At 43.0% G+C, this 24,941-nt stretch overlaps 1 protein-coding gene across 1 annotated transcript in view; it reads left to right on the top strand.

Moving 5' to 3' along the window:
* Positions 1–8,652: 8,652 nt before the first annotated feature.
* Positions 8,653–24,941, top strand: part of DPP4 (dipeptidyl peptidase 4) — a 68,959-nt gene continuing 52,670 nt past the window's right edge. Inside the window, exons 1-3 of the mRNA XM_054970609.1 lie at positions 8,653–8,927; positions 13,631–13,718; positions 23,629–23,724. Of these exons, the coding sequence (XP_054826584.1) occupies positions 8,922–8,927; positions 13,631–13,718; positions 23,629–23,724 (190 nt within the window). The 5' untranslated portion in view covers positions 8,653–8,921. The remainder of the gene's footprint in view (positions 8,928–13,630; positions 13,719–23,628; positions 23,725–24,941) is intronic.

Raw genomic sequence — 24,941 nt, 5'->3', positions numbered from 1 at the left:
ATGTATGCTATTACAAAATAACATTTTATTTCCAGCCTTGATATTTTATGGCTTGAAAACAAGGCAAATTGTTTTAAAAAGCAAATGGTACCTGTAACGACCAGTTCTAAAAAGTAGTTGATGAACATGGGAAATTGGTGAGAAAACTCTTAATTTTTCTAAGAAATGCATTGGATTCTATGAATCTGGTGATAACTGCAAGGTTATGTTTTGAACACCTCTCACAATGTTCATTGTTTTTAGTAGCAGTTGGCTAAGGAAGAATTTTGATAAGCCCAGTGTCAACAAGCTAGAATTTACAATGAATATACTCTTCGCTTTACAGAGCTCCTGAATGAGTGGCACCATTGTTGTTATTGATATGCAACTCCTGGAGCCAGCCAATTTCCTGTAACTATGGAGAAATCATAATTCCTCTGAGTTCATTTGGAAAGGCTGTTCCAGACACACGCCCCTTGATGAAGGTGGGGAGAAAGGTGGGGTTTTCTGGCAGCCTGAAGAAGTGAGGAGCCAGACGGCTGACACAACTCATGCACACAACATAAGGGGTGGATGAGTGAAAGCCATTTAAGGAGCTTGCAGCCACCTCATCCCCTTTCAATCCTGGACAATGTGGCACTTATTCTTTTTCAGAGTTAGTGCAAACTCGTCACCTCAATGAGCCAAACAGAATTGTTTTTGCCCTGTTAAGTTCAATCAGCCTTAAGTTGTGGGAGGCGTTTGCCTGCTGTGCTCTGAACACTGCAGGAACAGATTTATCTGGGCCTCGGTGGGTCTGGAGTTGGAGATGAAGGCTCACTTGAAAGCAGTAGCAATGTGGGTAGCAATGTTTCAAGCTCTTTTGACCTCTTTGCATTATCAAAAGTATTAATGGGACCAAGAAGATAAAATGTGTTGTCTTACAAATATAATAAAAACTACGTAAAATGACAATAAAGCCACCATTAACTATAAAATTAAAGCAAACCTCAACAGCTCAATAAAATCCTAACCATTCACCCCAACCTGGAGGAGAAAGTGTTTTAAAATACAGGTGTATTTACATCGTGAAAATATCCAAGAATCTCATCGCAAAGGTTTCACTGCAATGTTCCATGTAGCAGAACTAAGGAGCACAGCACAAAGCAGCACTGGGAAATCTCAGTGAATAATCAGGAAGGCACCGGAGAATACTACCAGCGAGACTGTTCAGGGCTTTATAGATGATAACCAACTCTTGTAAAAAAAGATAACCATTAATGAGTAAAACTGTGTGAATAATTGCAAAGAGATTTGCCATCAATACCTAAATGTATTGCAATGGAATCTTAATCTCATTAGGAACCTTGTACTTAGGTCTAGTTCAAAACAAAGGAATTTTAAAATCCCTTGCGTTTATGGTATGACTTGCTCCCCAATGCTGATTTTCTATGGTATGTGAGGAATATAAGCATGGTTATAAAGCTAGAAGAGAATGAATAAGTGACATTCATTTAGCACTTCCCACCTCCTTTTGCCTAGCCTGTATTTGGATACAGGCTCCTATAAGATTGATATACACACTCTACTCCTTTAGCAATTCTGAACACAACTTTGGTTTTGAGACTCACTCTCCATCTTCCTTTTAGGCTTCTTTACATTTTATTCATTATTAAGCCCAATCATAAATAATTCTTTTCAGCCAAAAAAAAGTGAGAAATTCACCCTTTGTAGTCTACCCACAGATTTTAGCTTACATTGTCAATGCCAGTTCTATGTTTTTCTTTTCATAATTAGATCTTGATTTTGCAATAATTTTTGGCACACTCTTATTTACCAGGAGGGAAGTTAATTAACAGGTCTCTCGCTTATAATATTTATTAAAATATTTATATGCTGCTTTTTGGCATGATGCCCCCCTCGCTCCAATGCAGCTTACGGAAACCATGGAGCTAAAAAAAACATGGATGAAAACAATCCAAATGCAACAATCTTAGAAACCAGCAAAACAATAGACAATGGCCCAGGCCAAACAGAAGTCCATTAACATGATACAACTTAACTTCATGACTGATGTTGCTTCCTGGTGCTTATGATGAAGACTTGTTTTAAAAATTACTCTGGCAGAATGGATGAACTTACTCTTGCAACTTGCCTAGTGTTTTGTTAAAAACTGGACTGCTAAATAAGCAACTATACCAAGCAAAGTTGACTTGGCAATGTAATGCCTGCCAGAGCTATGGCTCTCTGGCAGGTTAACACTAAAGGCCCAGTTTAAATTATATGTGGAGTGTGCAAAGTCACACACACAACTTCTTCTTGCTCACAAACTTCATGTTTAAATCAGGCTTAAGTCATAAGGATTTACAACTCTAAACTGCAAAGCAGCTGACAATTCCTGTTATTTGAAAGACAGCGCTAAGGGTTATTGAGAAATACAAATAAAGGAAATGGCATAACCTACAGTTTATTTATAATTCCCACACTAGTGCAAGAGCGATTGTCCAGAGAGCAGAGAAGGAATAGGGTGACAACCCCCTTCCCCTCCCATTCTGGGGCTAGGGTAGCCTGTTTAAGGCATTTTATTTTTATTTATTTAAAATCTTTATTAGCTGCCTCTCCACCAAAAAGAGCTCAAATACAAACAAAAAGAATGTTAGTAATACAGATCAAAAAGCAATTAAAATACATTTAAAAATGGTTATGTAAAAGCCATCCTAAATAAAAACCATCCTCAGCAGCCTCCTGCAGATAAAAAAGGGGAGTTGGCACACCTCCTTGAGAAGATTGTTCCACAATTGTGGGCCTGCCACTGAAAAGGTCCTCTCCTGTGTACCTACCAATTGAGCTTCTTTGGTTGATGGGGACAGAGGGGGGCTTGACTGTAATCTTAGCTCCTGGGCAGGAACACAGAGGAGGAAAAAGTCTTTCAGATATGTTGTGTACTGGGCTGAGTTGGCTGAGCAAGGCCTCTAAGGTATTTACTGTATTGACTGTAATGCACTATACTGTGTAGAGCTTAAGGTTCAGTCAAGGCTCCCAATGCCTGCATTCGCATTGGTCCATAATCCCTGCAATATCACTGGTTACTTTCTCAAGGCAGCAGCCAATCGGTCCTCTATAATAAAGACCAATCAGTGGCCTGCCTACTTCATACATTGTATATAGTTTATGCAAATGATGGTATTGTAAAGTATGCGTTCTCGTTGGCTATCAGTTATTTTTGGGGTGGAGCTGCTGTATATATATTGAGGGCTTCTGTTTAGTCTGTGTGTGTGTGTGTATGTGTGTGTTCCTGCTGAATAAAGAGCTGTTAAACTACATGGTGTCTGAACCCACTATTTTACAAGATACCTACCTGGTCCTAAGACATGTAGGGCTTTAAAGAATAGAACAAACATTTTGTATTGGGCTTGAGAAGGGACTGACATTGGGGCCGCATGTTCCTGATAGCTGGCCTCCACCACCATCTACCCACAGCATTCTGCACTGGCGGTAGCTTCCAAATGCTTTTCAAGGGTAGCCCCATTACAACCCCACATTACAATAGTCCACTTGATATGTAACTAAGGCATGGATCACTGTGGCTAGATCTGACTGAGCAAGGAATGGGCGCAGCTGGCACAGTAGCCAGAGCTGGGCAAACACTCCACAGCCACCTCACTTTCTAAGGTGACTGCTGTGTACAGCAGTACTTCCAAGCTGTGAACCTGGCATTTCAAGGGAAGTTTCCAAGACAGGAAAGATTTCAGTTTTCTGGTCTGCATTTCTTCTAACTCGGAGAACCTCTGTCTTGCCAAGATTAAACCATCTCATTTGGACTCCTCCAGCTTTTTACCAACTTCAAGCACCAGTTCAAAATATCAACGGCATCCTGAATAACATCTGCATATTGGTTATATGACAGCCCAAACGTCCTGATGACCTCTCCCAGGAACTTCATGTAAATATTAAATTATATGGGGGATAAAATTGAGCCCCGCGGGACTCTGTTGTTCAATGGCCATGGGGTAGAACAAAAGTCCCCTGGTACCACATTCTGAGATCAGTCACTCAGATAGGATTTGCACCACCACAACACAGTGCTCCTTAGTCCCAGAGTTGAGATACATGGTACTGAAGGCCACTGAGAGATCCAGCAAGGCTGGCAGGGTCACACTCCCCCCACCCCCGTTTATGTTCTCTGTAAAGATCATCGACCAAACAGACCAATGTAGTCTTTGTTCCAGATCCTGGCCTGAACCCAGATTGAAATGGATCCAGAAAATCAGAGCGGGACCACAAGTGACGCCTGACACAGGTTGGACACTTGCCAGCTTCCCTCAAGTTTTGATGGGAAATGTAGGCAGCTTGGCGGAACGTTGGACAAGTGACAGTTGAAAAGTCCATTGGACAGCAGTCGGAGAGCCAAGCTGCAAGACCAGGATGCCTACATTTCCCATCAAAACTTGAGGGAAGCTGACTAGTGACCAACCTGTGTCAGGCATCACTTGTGGTCCCGCTCTCAGTCTCTTTCCAGGACCCCTTGGAGCTGAGAAGCAACTACCTGTTCTAACACCTTGCTCAAGAATGGAAGAGAGCTGGAAGTTCTCCAACATAGTAGGGCTCAAGCTGGTTTTTTTTCCAACACAGGTCTAATTACTGCCTCTTTGAACATGGGTGGTACAATTCCCACTCTCAAGGAAGCATTTATCACTCCTGTTACCCAGTCAGCACCTCCCCCCGCCAGCTTTTATCAGCCAGGAAGGGCAAGGATCAAGAATGCAGGTAGTCAGTCTCACTTCTGCAAGGATCTTGTACAAATCCTTGGGCTCCACAAGCTGAAAGATGTCCATATAAATCAGACATACAGATGCCAGGGGTACATCAGAGCAGATTGATGGCACGAGGCTCCCCTGCAGCCCTGCAGTTTTAGAATGCATCATGTCAGCTTGAGGATCACATTTTAGTCTTCCACCTGGTTAAAAATTCCCAGCAAATAGAAAACTAGCATGCGAGTTGAGAGAATGGTTAAAACTTGTCTCTGCTGCACAAGTTGTCTATGTGCATGGCGTTTTTTTTTTATTTGAAGAAGCATTAAAAACTGCCCACATGCACTTTGTCGTCTGCATTCCATTCTACCACCGCCTCAGCATTCTACCAAATTCTCCTGCATACAGGGTTTGAGTCACGGAATGTGAACAGTAATCCTTTAAAAAGTGTCTTGGAGCATCTACGCAGGTCGTTTGTTTTTCACAGCTGCAGCCAACGCATGGCTGCAATCTTTGGATATATAGGATTAAGGAGTAGTGCCTCCACAGAAAACTTATCTATATAGACTAGAGATAAGAAGGACAAGAGAAAAACAGTACAATTTGGGGTGGGGGGAGCCCTTCAGGCTTTTTTCACATTTCCATCAAACGAACAGGAAATTTTGTTAAGCACTAATAAAACTTCGTAAGAAACGGTTCTGCTTTTGGACTGATCACAATTTTTATTCATTTTTATTTTACTTAATTTATAACTTGTCAATGGGGACCCAAAGAGGCTTACATCATTCTCCTTTCCACCATTTTATCCTGAAAACCCTGCAAGGTAAGTTAGACTGAGAGACTGAGAGCGGAACTACAAGTGACAAAAGGCACAGGTTGGACACTTGTCAGCTTCCCTCAAGTTTTGATGGGAAATGTAGGCATCCTAGTCTTGCAGCTTGGCTCTCTGACTGCTGTCCAATGGACTTTTCAACTGTCACTTGTCCAACATTCCACCAAGCTGCCTACATTTCCCATCAAAACTTGAGGGAAGCTGACAAGTGTCCAACCTGTGCCTTTTGTCACTTGTAGTTCCGCTCTTAGAGTGTATTAGAGTGTATTACTAACACCATTCAGCAAGCTTCCATGACAGAGCAGGTATTCAAACCCGGAATTATTCACTCAAAGTGCGTAGGATGAAAGGGTTTTATGTACAACAATCTACAATACTCAACAATATTTCCTGTATATACTGTAGACACATACAATATGGTCAAATATATATTTATTATTGAAATGTGATTAACTGTGTCCAAAAATAAATATGCTATTCTGTACATGATGGTAATACATGATTTAAAAGTTCATATTCTATGTTATAATTATCCAGATATGATGCTAGTTCTAGTATGTGATTTAGAGGGCAATCCTAAACTAGGTATTATTCAAATATTAAAATTTATTTTCTAAAGAAAGCTTCACAAGGTAGATTTTGAAAATTATGATCCTACTGCTTCTGTCTTCTCCAAACAGAGTAGTGTATACAACTGTGATGACAGTCCCATCTCAACTAGTTTCATTCTTCTCAGTCCATTCAAGTTTGTCCATCTAGTCCAGCATCCTGTCTCATACAGTAGCCAACCAATTGCTATGGACAGCCAACAACATGGCACAGAGGCCGAGGCCTTCCCCTGAAGTTGCCTCTTGGCACTGGTATTTAGGTTCTTCGCTTCTGAATGTGGAAAATAGTAAAAAGCCCAGTAGCATCTTTGAGACTAACCAACTTTATTGCAGCATAAGCTTTTGAGAACCACAGCTCTCTTTGTCATATGTAAGAGAGCTGTTGTTCTCGAAAGCTTATGCTACAATAAAGTTGGTTTGCCTTAAAGGTGCTCTGGACTTTTTACTGTTTTGCAACTACAGACTAACACGGTTAACTCCTTTGAACATGGAGGTAACCTTTAGTGACCATGGCTAGTAGCTGCTGATAGATCTATTTCCCATGATTCTGTCTAATCCCCTCTTAAAGCTAAGCCTTTGGCCATCACAGTATCTTCTGGTAGCGAATTCCACATCTTAATCGCTCATTGTGTAAACAAGTATTTCCTTTTGTCTATTCTGAATCTGCTGCCCATCAGCTTCATTGGATGCCCTCAAGTTCTAGTATTATGTGAAAGGGAGAAAAAGTTCTCTCCGTCCACTCTCTCTACCCTGTACATAATTTTATAAACCTCTATTACGTATCCGCCTTAGTCATCTCTTATCGAAACTGAAAAGTCCCAGACTCTTCGGTCTTTCCTCATAGGAAAGGTGTTTTAACCCTGTAATCATCTCGGTTGCTCTCTTCTGTACTTTTTCCAGCTCTGAAATGTCCTTTTTGAGATATGGTGATCAGAACTGCTCACAATATTCCAAATGAGGCTACATCATAGATCTATAGAGGGGCATTATAATATTAGCCATTTTATTTTCAATCACTTTCCTAATAACCCCCAGCATTGAATTTGTTTTTTTCATGGAGACCAAATTGCATGCTGCATCTTTCTCTGCATTGGGGACACAGCGGGGTCTGCAATGGGGACTGAAAACAGCTTTTCTCCAGTCATTATGAAACCTGCTTTCCTCTGATCCTTTATTCAATGCCTGGTGTTTTTTGCCTGTCTGTAATGCCTATCCTGTTTCTCATGGCTCTGCCCACCTCACCAGTTTGTTGTGCGTGGTACTCTTTTTTAAAAAATTGAAAGCTACCCATATATCAAAACAGCAATACATGCACTAAGCAGACTAGAAATGGCCAGTCAGATCATCTGCAAACAGTGTCCAGAAGAACAGTCCACCGTGTAAAGGAGCTTTGAAGCACCTCAACAATAAACTTCCAAATCAACTTCACTTTAGTCTTGCAATTGCCCCACCATATTTCTGCTGTATCCTTTAGCTACTGTCCGTAATTCAAAAAAGGAACGAAGGACTGTGCAGCCAATGAAAGCAACCAGTTAACAATGGGAAGGCGTCTAACCAATCAAAGGCCAGAGGTGAGTTGAGACAGTGCATGTGCAAATGGATGGCGTTCAATAGACACAAACACAGGGAAGAAAGAAAGAAAAGAAAGAACCCTCCTACCAAAAACTCAACCGTCTGTAATGGAATGTAGGATACACCCATGCAGAAAATCCACATAAAAACCATCAGTGTGGAATGACCACCCCAAATGGACTGTGGTTGGGAAACACTCCAAGAGGTGCGGAAAACACCAATCAATGCTGCTGTCTGGAGCATAACAGAGCTGGCATTCGAACTTGGGTCTCCCAGATCCTAGTCTGGCTCTTTCCAGGTTGTTTTAATCTGGCCTCTTTATAATAGCCACTTGACAATCGCACCCCACCTTTCTTGCGCTTTATATCCCACTCCAAAGCGAACAAAAATGCATCAGAAAGGGCTGCAACCACTATACGGCAGCAAGCCCCATAAACCTGGTTTCCAAAGGAAGAACGTAACTGGATTTTTGCCATCCTTTCCCCATTTAAAAGCCCCAGTAGACAAGTCTGCCACCGCTTGAGCAGAGCGAGGCCCTGTTGTTGTTGTTTTTAATTCAAAAACAGAAGTGGAATGCACGAGCCTATTTATAACTTGTGGGCACAGGGTGGAGACCCGGTCCGTTCAGCCGGCGCCCGCCCTCCCAGTGCAAGCCTCTGCCCTCTCGCCACAAGCTCCACCGGCTGAGCAGCGTCCGCCCCACGCTCCCAGCCCTTCGCGCGCTCTTTTCTGGGCACGGTCAGCCTCCTTGGCTCCCTCTTTCCTTCAAGCCTGCCGGCCTCTTGCTCCCCACAAAGTAGAGAACGCCGCCAGTCAGCCCCCCCCTCCATTTCCCCGCCTTTCCCCTTCACACTGCACGACTGCCCCCTTCTCTCTCACACACACACCTCCCCTCCCCACCACCACCCGCTGCCGTTTCCCAACACCTTCGCCCAGCCTGACTCCTCCCCCAGGCCGTTGCGCGCCGCTCCCGACCGTGTGACTCCTCAGACCCGGGGAGGGTGGCAGCCCCGGGCATCTTTTTTGCTCCACACCCCCCCCCCTCGCTTCTTTCCTGGGAGACGAGCTAATCTTTAACTCGCCGCTGCTGACAGAGCTCGTGCAAGTTCCGAAGTCTTTCGCGCGCAAGCAAGGGGCCGGGCGCCTGCTTCTTCCTCGCCTCCGTGCCTGCTGCCACGAAGCGGCCTCAAACCTCCAGCGATGAAGGTCAGTAAGCGCGACCCTGTCTTTGGCCCGGCCGGAGGCACGAAAAGGTCCTCGCCTCGGTAGCCTCGAGGTTTCCAGCCTGCCGTGGGGCTTCCCTGTTGATGTGCATCAGAGGCGCAGGCAGCAGCTCGCACGCCAGGGAGCTGAAGTTACGCCTGTTCGGTCCCCTGAGCTTCGTGCATACCTGTGTTGTGCAGACGGGCCCACAAATGTAAAGTGATTGGGCGCTGCCGCTGAGCATGTGCAGAGTGCATTTCTCTAGCCACTGGATAACTCAAACAGTCGCCTCCTCACATCCTGGAACGAGGAGTGTGGGCTCAGATTTGAATCCCAACACTCAAAGAAATAAATAAACCTCATAAATTAAAGAGTTAAAAGTGGTACCGAAAAGTGTCTTGCAGTTTTGTTGCTGAGGCCAGCATTTGAATCCTCTGGGAAGATAACATGAAAGTCATGAAGGGGACACCCAAGTGTCTTGTAAGTGGTATCCTGCCCCTAATCACAGGAACAAACCTAACGTACATTCAGGATGGGCAGCCCCATTAGTTTGCTGCAGCCAAATATAACAAAGAATCTTGTGGCACCTTAAAGGCTAACACATTTATTGTGGCATAAGATTTTGTGAGCCTGAGATAAATTGTGTGGAGAATGTACGTCGAAATCATGTGGGTTATAGACTGACTAGCAACAAAGCCCGTTTTGGGAAAAAATACTATGGGCTCTAGAAAGGGCAGGGCAGGCGGAGCATTGCCCCCTCCCCCACGCACCCTGATCTGGGCGGGAGGAGGAAAGGGGGCCTGGACGCAGCATTTCCCCCCAAGCCCACGCTTCGATCTTGGCAGGAGGGGGAAAGGAGGCCTGGGCCAGGTATTGCTTCCTCCTTTGCACCCCAATCTTGGTGGAGGGAGAGAAGGGGGCCCGGGCCAGATATTGCCCCCTCCACTGTACCCTGATCTTGACGGGGAGAGGGCTGGGCATTGCCCCCTCCTCCGTGCCCCATCTGGGTGGGGGAATGCAGGGTGGTCAGGCAGGGCATTGCCCCCATCCCTTGCACCCCATCTGGGTGAAGGAGGGCAGGTCAGCTGGTGGGGGGCAGAAAGGGGCCTGGAGCACTCCTGCACCCTGCAGCTGCCCCATTCCACCCAGATTTGGGCAGCTGCATGGCTCAGAAGCACTTCCCCTCTGTGCCTCCCCCTGCGGCATCAGTCAAGGGAAGGATTGGGAAGAAATTGGGGGACTCCCTTCTCTGGCCCCTGGGCTGCTGCTTCCAAGGCCCTGCGGAGGTGGTGGGGATCCCTGCCCCCCTCGGCCACTTGGGAGAACCTTGCCGCCATGCTGAGCCTTCCCTCTGCCGTGCTGGGTCTTCCTGGGCCTCTGGCAGCCACAAGGAGACGGAAGAGAGACAAACTGTTTTGCCCCTGACTTGCTTCTTATCCCCGTGTACTGCGTCTGCGTGAGGATAAGAAGTAAGTCGTCGGCAACACGGTTTGCCTTTTATATCTTAGGATGTGTAGAGTTCATTGCCAGGATTTTCGGTATTAACACTGCATAGGCCTGCAGTATTAAACACAAACCTAGTTCAGTTTATTTACTAATTTAAAAGTTTTAGGCACTGACAACAAGACAGAGCAGTAAACACTAAACTCGATACTAAAAAAAAGAAGTAAAACCTCATATGTGAAAATGTGTTCACTGTTTTGATCTCAGCTTCCCAGTTCCAATTGGAAGTGAGCTGATATTCTAGTGCAAAAGTAGGCAACTTTTTTGACCTGCACTAAAAAAATGCAGTGTCTGCCTATGAAGTTGTTAGTTTGCTGGCAGACAGAAGAGAGGGGGAAGGGGACAAAAACTAGACACACTGCATGAGATACATATGTATCTTGTGCATAGAAATATGAAACTAAAATAAAGCTGCTTTAGAGATGTCAGTATGCAAAGCAGTGGTTTTGCTTTTGATGCATTTATTTAAGAGGGCAGTTGCATTGGATAAAAATAATACCTGTCCAGTGTTTGATCTTCAAAGACACTGTGAGCCTGTTGGGGTGACAAAGATAGCAGTGGTGGAGTTTACACTCGACCTTTCCACTAGACTCCAGATTCTAATTTCCATCCATTCCTGCTGTACAAGGAGGGACCTCCTCAGACACCCAGCCATGACCTGAGCCCATCCCAGCTAGACTGCACCCCTGGAGCAAGGGAGATGCAAAACAGTTTGGTGAGCCTCTGTTCAGCATATGGGTTACATACCCTTGTTCCAGCATCTGTCTTCGGTGGCCACATAAAATCCCAAAGCAAGATGAAATACTGTAGGAGAATAGCAGTGGTTGCAGTTCTTTGGAAGAAACTGTTAGTTTTATTATAAGGCTGTATTTATTACATTAAAGCGATCATTTCCAGTAATTTGGTAAACATCCCCTCCACAGAAGAAATGCAAATAGCCTATGATGTCTTGAAGTCAGAGTAAATAAAATATTTGAAGAATGATTTGGATGATTATTTTTTGGTGGCAGAGCATGTAAACCTGCATCCTGTTGGTAATCCATCTGTAAAACTCAGTAGCTACCTTAATTGGCCCTGTCCATCTGCTGACCTCTCCTGGAGCAGATGTCATACACGGTGGGTGGTGAAAGGTTCTGAGATGGTTTTTCATGACCCAGTGCAGCCCCCTGCAGAGCTCTAGTCCAAGACCATTGATTTCAGTATGCTTAGGCTAGAGTGACTTTGCAGAAGATTGTGCTGTTGGTATCGAGAAGAAAATTATAATGATTGGCAGGCCAGGCAAATGGTTCTTAGGTGGGAGTCCATGTTACGCAGTAGAGGAGCTCTAAAATAAAAGCACCAGTTAAATTTCAACATCCCCTCAGTTCATCTGGTGTGACCGAGCCCTGTTCCACGATGCCACATGAACAGTGATTGTTTGGATGGAAAAGTGTGGGCAGAGCATTGTGTGGGAAATGGTTTTTTATAGAGTAGCTTCCCGTGTGGGTTGTAGCACCTTCTTTCTTATGGTCACATCACCTTGGCTTATAATTGTATTCCAAATGGCCATCCATATCAGAGCTTTACAGTTCTGAATCAGCATGCTTATTAAACTTGTATACCAGTGATCAATAACTAGACTTGTTAGTGAGCCAAGTTTTCTTTTTCTTCTGCCACCAAATATTTTTGCTCTTGTACTAAGCATAAATATGAACATCATATAAAAAGTCTAGAGGGACTTTCATTTGTTTTATTAGTTACTGATTTTTTATTAGTTATTAGGATTCCAGAATAATTCTGTTCCATTACTAATTTGTTCAAGGTAGGCTGTTGCTGGCTTGGAACTGATCCTTTTTTTCCCCTTTTCTATTTTCATGAATTTCAGTCTATTGTGTGTGTGGTGGCCGCACATGTTCAAATGCACACTGTTTTGTTCAAGGAGAGGTAGGGAAACTAGTTTTTGGGGCAGTTGTTTTCACACAATCAAAAACAGCATCAACCGTTAGTCCCTTTCCTAGTCTAAACTATTGATCCACTGAGTTTTTCCTCAAGCACAATAACACACACACACTCAACAACGGATGTGTAGAAGGCGAGTGTCTGCGGGTGGAGCAGTGACTGCGGGGCATTCCCAAGTAGGAGTGCACCCAAACCAATGCAGTGCAGCAACATTACTCACCCGCATTGGTCTCATTCCCCCTTCCTGCCAGCCATGTTAATTAATAACGTAAGGTCTGTCTCCCCTTGGGATCTGATTGGCGCTGTTCAGGAAAACAAGCTGTTGCCCTATTAGACGAACCCAGATTCTCCCTGCTACTGGAAGTTATGAACAGAAATGAAACACACGAACTTTTTTGGTGGGAGAGACTTGTTACAGTTTAGTTTTCCGGATTTGGTTCAACGTTCTGGAGCTGCTTTAATGAGCTGAACCAGTGATTTCTGCATGTAATTTTGGCTGGTTTTTTCATTATGTATACTCCTACTTTTAAGTATAGCTTAGGTTGAAATTAATTCTGCTAGCTTTTAAGGTGCTGCTAGACTTCTGTCTGATAATATAAAAAGGAGAATCCATGATGAGTTTTTCCACTGAGGAGCAAACAGCACTTCCTTTTGCCTTTGCCCACTCCAGCTTCACAATTTGAATGACAGATGCACATACCAATTAATTAAATGCTGGTTCAGCTGTCTGTCTTTCTCCACTATTAACACATCACCACTGTATTTTTAAAGCACTATTTTTAAAGTCAAAGGACAGGAAATATTCTTTTAAAAGTGAAAGAGAAGCTTTGGAGGCATCAAAAAGAACCAGCCAATGAAAGTCTTGCCTAGTTTACTTCTGCTCCAAACTTGGAGACAACTTGGAGAAGAAGGGTAGGTAATGATTTGGTGCAGAGAGAGCATTTTCAAAGTAGCTTCTCTGCTCTAAATGTTCAGTCTTAGCTCTAATAGTAACAGCAGGGTAGAACTCATGGATTCTAATTGCTGTAGGCCACTAGTGGATTGCATTACCTGGGAAAGAGACTGCAAGGAAAATCAAGGCTGCAGTTAGGTTGACCTTGGAGTGTAAAAAGCTTCATTAAAAGGGCACAGTTGGATGGTAGGCTAGCTGTAGACTAGATTTGATCCCCCAGCCATTAGCTTCGTATTACTGCTGAATACACATTGCAAATACATGGGATTTTACATATACAACATGCATCTAACTTTGATTTGTTTGCTTCCAGACGGTGGCAAAATATCTATTGGGATTTCTTGCAGTTGCTGTTCTCATTACTGCCATTGCTGTACCTGTAGCTTTACTGACAAAGCAAAGTAAGTCCTCAGAATTAATAATCTATTAACATACTCTCATTTGAGAAAACAGGGCTGTCCAAAGCTATCCAGCAAGAGGTGCAAAAGCCCTAATGTTACTTAAGAGAGCCTAAATGGGTTTTTGTTTTTGTTATTGTTATAGGAATGTATATCCTAGGAAGTTAAGGTTCTGATGAGAAACTTCAGAAAAGGTTTTCTTTTGATGTGATGATGGCATGTCTGAATGTCATGTAGAAAGAAGTGAGTGCATTCGATTTTTAACAGCAAAAAGGGGTGTTTGAGTTAAGTGAGCAGCAGCTGCCTTGCTGCTGCTTGTCTCTCTCCCCAAGTGCTTTTTAAAATCAAGCTGCATTCTGATACAAGGAGTGACCTCCCCTGGGAGGAAAGTCCTTGGGCTGCATGGATATTAGTGGCTGGTTGGGGAGAGTTCTGCACTTCATAGTTGTGTGAGCCTGTTTAACCACTAAAAACGGGCACCTTCACATTTTTTTTTCTAGGAGAGTAGGACAGATCTGTGTTTAAGCGCACGTTTATCGCCATCTCAGTGCATCTGGTTGTAAAACACAGCACTGCATTGCTAAGCTGGAGAGAGTGGTTAGCGCCAGTTCTTCAGAAACCACAGTTCATTCTGTGTATTGCTTTGTGTGTATGGGGGGAAAAGAGTCTTGTGGCACCCTCTTAAGACAACCCGTGAAATCATGGAATTTTTCCCCATAACATTAACTTTTTCTTTATGCTGCAATCACAAATCAGTTAAGTTGCTTTTGATCTTTGCCCCTACCCCGAAATTGGATGTGAGGCAATTCTTTTGGAAACCATACCCTATGATTTCATTTGTGAAAGGAATACATTAAAACATGTACAGTGCAAATTAACATTTTAGTGAATTGCAGGAATTTCCAAACAACAAACTTGCCAGCGTATGTATGGTCTCCGTGTATTTCTGTCATTTGTGAATATGTAGTGTCCTGAGCAAAGTTTTTTCTTCCCATGCTGCAGAAGCATATTAGGGAATATGACTCTTCTGTAATACAAGGACACAATAGGAATGAAAGCATGGGCTAGATGTGATTTGCCGGAGCCTTTTTCTAAAGGAAGATTTCCTGGTTTTGTGGATGAATTTCCACATGCTGCAGTGTAAGGTTGCAGGTCCTCTAGGAAAAGGATTTAGAGGTCAGAGATAAGCCACAAGCAGGGATGTGCAATTCAAAAATTATCATTTTAATTCCTTGTCAGAACGGCATGATTAACACTTTCATGAAATATTGGGGGTAATGTTATTGTATCAGAAAGTCGTTGTATTGGAACAATAGTACTCCCAGAACTGAGTGAAGAGTTGTGGGGGATGGGGAGATCCTATCTCAACTTCTGTGGTCTCCTCCTCTTCCTCTCGTGCCTCTTCACTTGCTCAGTGGTCCTTTCCTCCTCAGCCACCCACCTAGTTTTCTTTTTCCCTTTCTCCTTGCACATTTCTCCTTGCACATCCATTTCCTCTCCTTGTTGACCCACCCTATTTCTCCTTCTTTCCTATTAACTACCAAACTGTTCCCTTCATCCATCTGATTGCCTCTACCCTTTTTCAATCTAAGATGGTACCCCCTGCCTGCAGCTTATTCACCAACTTCACTGTTTATTTTTGGGGTGAGGGGATTAATGTTATAGTTTTTTGAAAACTTGACCTTATGTATTCCCTGGCCCTGGGTGACTTTATTCACTGTATTCCCTATATGTATTCTCTGGCCCTGGGTGACCGTTTTGGTTAGATACATGGTGCTGATCTTAGGTTGGATTTGATAGAACCTTTCTGCTAATTGTGGTGGTTTCCTCCTTATAAGCGCCACTTGTGTCAGCAGAACACTCCTTGAATGAGAGAAAAATGTCACCATTAGCATAAAAGTTGTGTAGCAGCCATCCAAGGATTAAATCACTATTTAAATAGATGAAAAGATACTGCTGATTGCAAGACATGAGTCACCTCCGTAATGGTAATGAAATCATTGCAATATTTAAAACGGAGCCCATGAAGCTCTTTTTATGTGGAAAAGAGTTAAAGAAGTGTGTATGTGTGTGTGCATGTGCCATCAAGTCGCCATTGACTTATGGCAACCCCAGCAAAGAGCTGTCAAAGCAAATGAGAAGCAGAGATGGGTTGCCATTGCCGTCCTCTGCAGAGACTTTCTTGGTGGTCATTCATCCAAGTACTGAACCTGCTTAGCTCCCTAGATCTGACGAGGTTGGGCTATACCATGCCTCCTTCCCTCCATAGAGAAGTATAGGCAGTGGCAATACATTGGATGTTATAAATCACCGTGAGGAGCCATTTAATTAGAAAAATTGGTAAAAATGGATAAAAACAGAGATTGAGCAGGGGAAGAGATATTTGCATGCTGATGAATTTAAAATATATGTATTCAGTGCAGAATAGTATGAAGTATGAAATATTTTTGAAGGTGAAAGTTAGATTCAGTTTTTAGATAAGCAGAAGTTTCCGCTTTGTAGACAGAGAAGAAAGGTTACATTTGTGTACAGTGTTTTAGAGGTAGCAAAGTGTACCTAGTGTTTCAAAAACAATCACTTGATTTTAATTTCAGATAAAGTAGAGAAAAACCTGAAACTATTATGTAATGTGCATAGCTCTCAGAAGTATATAGTAGCACCTTAGATTATTATATACCATTTTTGTACCACCTTACACTTTTATCTATGTGGAATCATTAATATTTCTAATCGCATCAACAAATAAAAAGTAAATAGTATCTATTTTATTTAACATATTTACACCCCGTTTTTATAATTAAATGGATACTCCAGGTGGTTTATAACAGTATGGGCAGCCCAATCCAAATCCATTATATATGGACTTTTGAGGGAGAGCCATGCCGGCACCTGAGCCCAGTAAGTTGCTGTGCAGCCGCTGCCGAAAGTGTCTACCCTGCCATTTCTCTGACAACCCCGCCAACAGTAGCTAATGGCTGTGCCGCTCCCGTGACATGCACACAAAGAGAAAGCAATGGCACAGCTAATAGGCAGGCTGTGATCTTGGCTGCCCAGTGACACCATCTCCCCCTGCCACGGAGCAAGCAGCTAGGGACTGCATGCCCCTAAGGCCATGGCACCTGCACCAGGATGCCCGACCAGGAAAGGCCGCCCAGTTGAATAGTGGGTGGGACACACAGCCCCCCTCATAGTGGCTGAGTGGGAGCTGCAGCCCAGCCAAGAGAATGCTCCCCAGTTGCCCCAGCCACGCCAGCAGAATCTGCCAATTGGAGCACAGCTGCAGGTGACAGCACTGTGAGTGGCAGGGGAAGGCATAGCCAGTTTGTGGGCTGGGCCTCATCTCCTGTCACCAGCTGCCAATGGTACTCCCCTGCACTGCAGAGAGTGGGTGGACAGGACCCCACGATCAGGTTCACTGCACCCCGACAGAGGCACCTGCCCTGAAAGGAGCCCTGCCCCATGGGAGGGGGGGCAACACTGAAGGTGCAGACAAGACACCCCGCTCTCTCGCCCATTTCCAACAAGGGCCAGTCTGGTGGCTGAAGTGCCGCTCACTTGCAAATTCATACACACACACCCCGCTGCCGATCTGAGAAACATGCCACCCCTCCTTGAGAAGTGGGATCAGAAAGGCAGTGGGACCCAGCATTCAGGAACACCACCCTACGGCCATGCCTTCTTTTGCTAGAAGACAGACTAATATGGCTACCATTTCTAGAAAGAGTATTGTATAAACCAGTAGTTTCCATTGCGGCATGAGACCCATTTTTAATCCCTAAGTGGCAACAGGGACCCATTGAGTTTCCAGCATGTGAAATCAGAATCATGCGGCAGGAAAAGGACTGAACTAGGGACTGAACCTGCCGATGCTCAAAAGAAACTCTCTCTACTGCTGAGTGACCTTGCCTGGCCCTCCTGCTGCTGTTCTCAGTATGTGTGCAAAGAAAGAGTGGGTATGGCATCGTTGCTCTCTTTTTTGTGCCTTAGTAGCAGGTCCTTTTTAAAAAGTAACAAAAAGGGCAACTCTACAGATTATAGTGATCCAGCAGGTGGGGCGCTGAACCACCTGAGGGTTCTGACCCTCTGAAGACCACTTCCACAAATGCTTTGTTCCATAAGCCCCCGGAAACGGAATGGCCTTCACCTGTTTCTTACACGCTATCAGTAGTCATTGATATCACCCCTGAAAATCTATTTTGTGTTGCAACCCATTGCATTTCCAATTGGGAGAGCACAGGCAAGGCCTGGGTGTAAGGGCTATTACTACGCCTGGGTGTTGCTCCAGTTGCTGGCATTGGTTGAAGGAGATCTGCAACTGTGGGAGTGTCAGCATTCTTTTGTAATTGTTGATGGTTTTCCCATTATGGACATTGACTGTCACCCCTATATGCCGGCTGGAAATGTTATTTCTTTTAAAAATAATGTCTCATGTCTATACTGTAAAATTCAAGACAGCTAACAGCAGTTAAATAATGGATATGAACGTTTATATTTTATATTACATTTCCAAGCAATTCAGCTTGGTTGCAAGCTTGAGAACATCATTGTTACCAAACACATGACTCTTAAGTAGGGTCAGAGTTCTCTCTGATAAAGGTTTGAAATTACAGCTGAATTCTTAACTTGTGTTTAATTAAATATTTGCTTGGTGTTTGGTGAGTGGAAAGGAGTTGATTAAGATCACATAGTTTATCTGGAATCTCCTGGGTTGCCAACATTATCCATATATCTAATTCTGAAAGGGGCCATAGACTGTGGATGAACAAACAGTGGGTCCAGGGATAGTTCAGGGTTTTTTTTTCTAAAAGCATGGGAGAAGTCCAAGGTTTGCAGAAAAATGTGAAATGTAAAAAAAAAAATACATTGAGGGTTTAAAAAACCTGCAAAAATTATAGAAGAAATGTCTACTTCTTTAAGAAAAGCACAGAGGTGCAACTGGGAGCCTCCTCTGCTGCTTCTCTACTTGGGGCATATTAATTGAATGATATAATTCCACCCAATTAAAAGAGCAATAGCAGAATTCCCTGCCTCTGCTAATGGCTGATTGAAAGGAGGCAATTGTTTAAAGGTACAGTTTCTTTTCGTTTCATTTCTTGTAAGCAGGCTCAGGGTTACAACAGCAGGCAACATCCTTTGTGTATTAATATTTTGGGTTCAGAGGAATCATTATTTAATTGTTTCTTGCAGTACACCAACCTCATGGCAGACAAGCACTCTAGTACATAGTTTTGGAATTACTGATCTAGTGTGTAGACAAAGAAAATCCTGAAAGAGAAGGATGTGTTACAGTTTGGGGTTCAACGGCTTTGAGGTTAAGGAGGGTGTAATCTGAAAATTCCTTTCTATCCAGAGAGAATTATTGTTTAGCATGACTGTAGGGAATTGTACACTTTCAGGTCTACACACAGCCATGGAGGCATGTTTGTACAAGTGTCAAAGGTTAAGAATTACAGATTGTTACCATTTGCTCGTATTTATAGCTGACATAACTGCAGGGAAGATTGCATGAATGTTCTAGAACTGCAGCATACTGAAAGCAGATTAAATTATCTCTAAATTCACTTAGATTTCAGAGATTTTTTAAAAAAATATTTGCACTTAGTGAGCCTACATATCTAGAAGACTCAAGTGGTGCAAAGAGACTTAGTCCAGTCCTGGACAGAGTTAGTCAAGTCTTAACTCCATTGAAATCCCTATTGACTGGATGAATTCTGTATAGAACTAGCAACAGAGCCCAGTGAAAAAATACAGCAGGCTGTAGCAGCGGGGCTCTCCCAAGTTCCAGCAGTGGCCACAGAGCCTTGTCCCCCGGTGCGGCCTGCCCACCGCCCCCACTGCCATTGCGGGGCCTTGGGAGGGCCACACACTCAGGTGCAGCTGCCTCCACTGCCCCTCAGAGGCCTGGCACAGGAAGCAGAGGGTCCCAGTGTGGCCCTCCCAAGTCCCCACAGCAGTCACTATGGCATGCCAAGCCACACCAACAACTTGTCTTTTATCCTGGTGCAGGTGCACCCACAGGGCCCTCAGTGCACCTGTGCCAGGATAAAAAGTGAGTCGTCACCAACACGGCTCAGCTTTTATATAGTAGGATTACATAGGTATTATCTATAGTGAGCTATCTAATTCTTTGCTGTCTACTGTGTCTGTGGCTCTCCAAAGACTGTCTCAGCTATTTCTAGACCATGTACCTGAGATTTTTAAAACTGTAGATTCCAAGGCAGGGGTCCCCAGTGTGGTGCCCATGGGTGCCATGGCACCTGCCAGGACTTTCCATGGCACTTAACAAGTCATTGAGAAAGTTGGGTAGGGGCAGATAGGGATTTTCCCAGTAGATCTACTAACTGGTCATTGGAGATCTGAATGGCTGAACAGATTTTTTAAAACGTTGCTTTCAGTGTAGCTGCGACAATAAGGCAAAGATTTTTACGGAGGGACTGAAGGTAAACTGTATACAAGAAAAGATTTCAAAGATTTTTAAACAGTATGTTTGTTTTAAGGGGCATCCAATTAAACAGACCTTCTGCTTGAAATGTTGAAGAGTCACTATTAGAGTTATGTATAGCCTCACTCCTTGACATTGCATGATTGGCTTCTCCTCCTTTGGCAGCCCTTTTGGGGTTGTATCCACTGTCCTGTGTCAGAATTCCAAAGGTGCTCACAGACTCAAAAAGGTTGGGGTCTCTTCCTCCAAGGAACGAATCTGGAACTTTTATATGCAAATCTTATGTTTTACCATTGTGCCATGTTTCCTCCCTTGCATGAAAAACTGCTTATAAATACCAGAAACTATCTAGCTTTGTAGCTGTCATTGCTCTGACAGCCATTTGACAAGGTCATAAGGACGCGGCAGGGATTTCACCCTGCAAAACAATCAGGTGAATCATCTGAAATGCAAGCGCCTGCCAGTAAAATCTGCGATTGCCGTTGTGCAGGACTCCACAGGGAAAAGAGAAGGATATTTTGGACTACTCCTAGCATTTTTTCCATGAATCACTCTCCACAGAGAATGCATTTCAAATGATATCTGCTAGCTAGTTCACTTCTTACTATCCTGCTCAGAACTGACCACAGAAATGTTCCTACTACTTTATTGTGCAAAAGGTTGATAGCAACATGAAAAACAAGTAAATTACAAGAGGTGAATTACAAGAGGTAGTGTGAATTACATAAGATGAAATATAGTTACAGATAGAGCAATTTGTGTTCTGAGTGTTTTGGGATGGGGGAAATGGAATGTCATACATCACTTCATTTAATTAGCTCCACATATAAATAGCCAGTTAACTGCAAAAAAGCAGGGGCCATGTAAGAAAAAGGGAAAAACTGATTGTGGGGGGGGGAAGTGTATCAAGATATATAGAGAAATCAAAGACATTGCTCAAAGATCTCCTGGCTTACTTCTCTCAGAAAAGAACAGATGTTTTGGAAGTAACTTTCTTAGAGCCACTCGTGTTAATGAACTCAGTAGGGTTTACTTCTGAATAGACTTGTCCAAGTTTGCATTGCTGGTAGATTAACTGGGAAATAAATATAAAAATCACTGCAATCTTGACATAAATGTTTTAGGACAAAACTGCCAAGGGATTACTTAGCAGCCAGCATGGTACAGTGGTTAGAGTATTGGACTGGGATCTGAGAGGCCCAGGTTTGAATCCCTGCTCTACCTTTGGAGGCTTGCTAGGTGACTAGCCATACCTGGACCAGTCACACTCTCTCAGCCTAACCTACCTCACAGGATTGTTGTGAGGAAAAAAATGCAGGAGAGGAGAATAATGCCCCTTTGGGTCACCATTGGGGAAGAAAGCAGGGTCTAAATGAAGTTGTTAATAATCACAAAAATAACAACAGCGATAATAAAGAGGAACTTAACTATGTTCTTTAATATGAGTTGAATTGACTACAGAAAGCAAACCAATTCTATGTAATGACTTATTGTTATTTATTCATATCCATGCTCTCTTTCCATCATACACCTCAAGGATGCAGACATAAGGTTCTCAGGAGGTCTTACCAAACCTAGACCTGCTTAGCTTTATTGAGGCTGCTGAGTTATGTTCCCTGTAACTACTGCCTGGAATTCTGGGGGAGGAATGTACCTATTGCCAGGGACGAAATTATAACATTGCTACTGGTATTCAGTCCGTCCAAGATATTTTGGTGCCTGGAACAGAAAAGGCATCCTCCAGGGATGCAAAAGAATAATTTTCTGCCTTTTGAATTGTACCCCCCCCCCAAATCTGTTACCCAAGAGAGGCTATATTAAGTAGGAGCCATCCTGAAGGATATTCAAAGATCAGTTGATGACTGTTTACAGTTATTTGCATAAGTGTTTTGATGCTCATCTAAGCACAAGTAGAGCTTGCTTGGGCAAGTTTTGCTAAATGCTTGAGTCAGTTTCCTCTGTTTCCAGAGAGCCTGAAATAGGGCTAGTGTAGCATAATAAAAGGAGCGCCTTCCTGTTGGTTGAGAAGGGCTGCTTACGATTCTAAGTACTGAGATACTAGTCACAAGTGGCATGTGTCTAACTATTCCACAGATCAAAACTTGAAGTCTTCCTCTAGCTGAAGTGGCTCTTCCTCCAACAGAAGAGCCAAACTGGAGGATGATGTATTCCCCAGCCCGGATACATTCATTGTTGCTGCCATCTTCTCATTACTGCAGTAACAAGTTCCCTAGGCAAGGTTGCAAGCTGGGGTATTCAACTTTCACGCATCCCTGTTTTTAGACATTTCAAAAACATTCTGTAGGGTCGTGTAACTACCCAGCAATTGATAAGGTGGAATGTTGCTAAGCAGCCTTTTTTTATGGTAGTGGTGGTTCTGTTGCTAACATATGACAGTGCTAGAACGCTGCCTGACTGATGCCTGGAAATCTAATACAGCACTGAAAGGATAGGGGGCAAACATCAGTCAGTGTGCACTGCAACTGAAATAAGGATAGCCAGTGATTGAAACACTGCAGCATGGCATAGCAGACCAGCTGATAGGATCACAGGCGGAATATTTCATGGACTGTATTTTGCAGTAAGCACAATATAAGAGCCCAAACAAAGCTGCTGGATTAATGACACACTTTAAAGTGCAGCATTGCAGGGATAATTAATCTTGCATTTCTCCAGTTTTTTCTCTACGGCGTTTTAGGAAACCACTTCTAAAATACTTACACATTCTGAGAAGAATGTGTCTGTTTCCATGTATCTTCAAAACTGGCTGTGTATTCATTGTATCTGCCTAGTATGCTAATGTCTTAATGTCTATGGCTGCCGTGCTGTTCTGGAGGCTATTTATAATAGAAAGTTAGGATAAAAAATTTTCTGCCAAATAAATCAGTTTGTTGTTATATATTCAGTATGTTTCAAACCTATAATTATTTAGCCCCAAACCCTGCTTTATGATTATTATAATTAATTTAAAAACATACAGTATGCATGATATCTCAACAGCAAGACATTGAACATCTCCATGTATTTTCTCTTTTATTTTGAAGAAGGCAGTGTGCCTGATAACGGTATGTAAACGAATGTGTGTCCTGTGCTGTACTTGTCTTTTTTTCTGAAGTAGAAATATCCTTTAGTATTTCAAAAGACTGTAGTGTTTAGCCTGCTCATCACAGGGGGTTTTTTTGCCTTATCATCAAGATACAGCAGATGGTTTTTACTACTCAAGGAACAGAATGAAGTAAATCTTAGGGTTTTTTTTACATAACTATCTTTAATGAGTAATTTGAAAAGAAAAAAAAATATTCACAAGAAATCATTGCAAACAAATTTACTGACCTTAAACATGCAATCGCAAAAATTGCAGTGTTATCCAGGCACTCTGCTTTCAAACTGTGTCTTTCAGCTTTGGGATATAAGGCTGCCTAGAGGAATCCAGCATTGAGCAATCTTACCTTATTTTCTTTGTTCTGACAGGTACTCCTACGCCTGACCCCCGCAAGACATTTACTCTAGAGGATTACTTGGACGAAAATTTCCAATACAAATCATACAGTTTGCAGTGGATTTCAGGTAACCGGTGTATACATCTGGAATGCTTTTACTGCCACTATTGGCTAGGGAGCCATAAGGCTGTAACATAAAATACAAAAAAGGGATATTTGCAACTTACCTGTAAACGCATGCCTAGGAGGTCTTGCCCATGTGTTTCTAGTGGCTTTACAAATACACATTATTTCTTCATGGGAACATGAAAGAGTGAATTCTATAAGGTAAATTATGTGTTGCATGAAGAAGTACTTTTGTCTGTTCTGAATCTACAGCCCGTTAGCTTCATGAGACGCTCCTAAATTCTAGAATTATGGCATGGGGAAAGTGAGAAAAAGCTCCTTAACTTTCTGTACACTATACATAAATTTGTGTCCCACTACCATGCCCCTCATAATTCATTTTATAAAGTAAGAATCCATAAATGGACTGTCAGAATCTCAGTTCTCCCCTTTGTGTGTATGTGGGTGGGGCAGGGTACAGCATGACTTCTGCTACACATTAGAGGATGCTCTATCCAGTGCCTCTTTTTCTCCTCTTAATTGTGCTTAGTAATAGGCAAGCTTAGATTTATGAGCTTTTCTTTTGGCAAACATTCAGGGAAAGCTTGTCTGTTTTCCAAGAATTCTCTCCTAGCTCATAGTGTCAGCCTGTGCGTGTGCCTGCATTATTATATTGCCCTCTGGGACTTCACCTGCCCTGCACCAGGTTTGTAGCACTCCTCCCAAACTACTGTATCCCCAGATGAACAAAAGATTATATTTTACAGTGGAATGGGAAACAGCAGCCACATAAAATTAAGATGCTTCTGGGAAACAATCAAGAGAATTGACCCAAGCAGAGAAGATGCCCACCTCACAAAAAGTTTAGTCAAATGGTTTGCAGTGCAACCCTGAGAACACTTTCTTCTGAGTAAGCCCAATTGAATACACCAGACTAGGATTCTGAGTAGACCTGCTTAGAATGGCCCTGTTGGTCATATACTTCACTGCAATAAATAAGTTTAATTGACAGTAAGGGCCTTAACACAGTGCAATCCTATGCAGAGTTACTCCAGTCTAAGCTCATTGATTTCAGTGGGCTTAGACTGGAGTAACTCTGCATAGGATTATGGTGAAAAGCAGCTGGCTTTAGGGTCTGATCTGCTAGATATTAACCACACATTATTTTACAGTTCTGAGCTGAAGAAGTACTTCTGGGAATAAAAGCACTTAAATCATCATTTAACCAAACATTAAAAG

Source organism: Eublepharis macularius, chromosome 2 (assembly GCF_028583425.1).
Source record: "Eublepharis macularius isolate TG4126 chromosome 2, MPM_Emac_v1.0, whole genome shotgun sequence".
Taxonomy (NCBI): Eukaryota; Metazoa; Chordata; class Lepidosauria; order Squamata; family Eublepharidae; genus Eublepharis; species Eublepharis macularius.
This window is presented reverse-complemented; position numbering and strand designations above follow the sequence as displayed.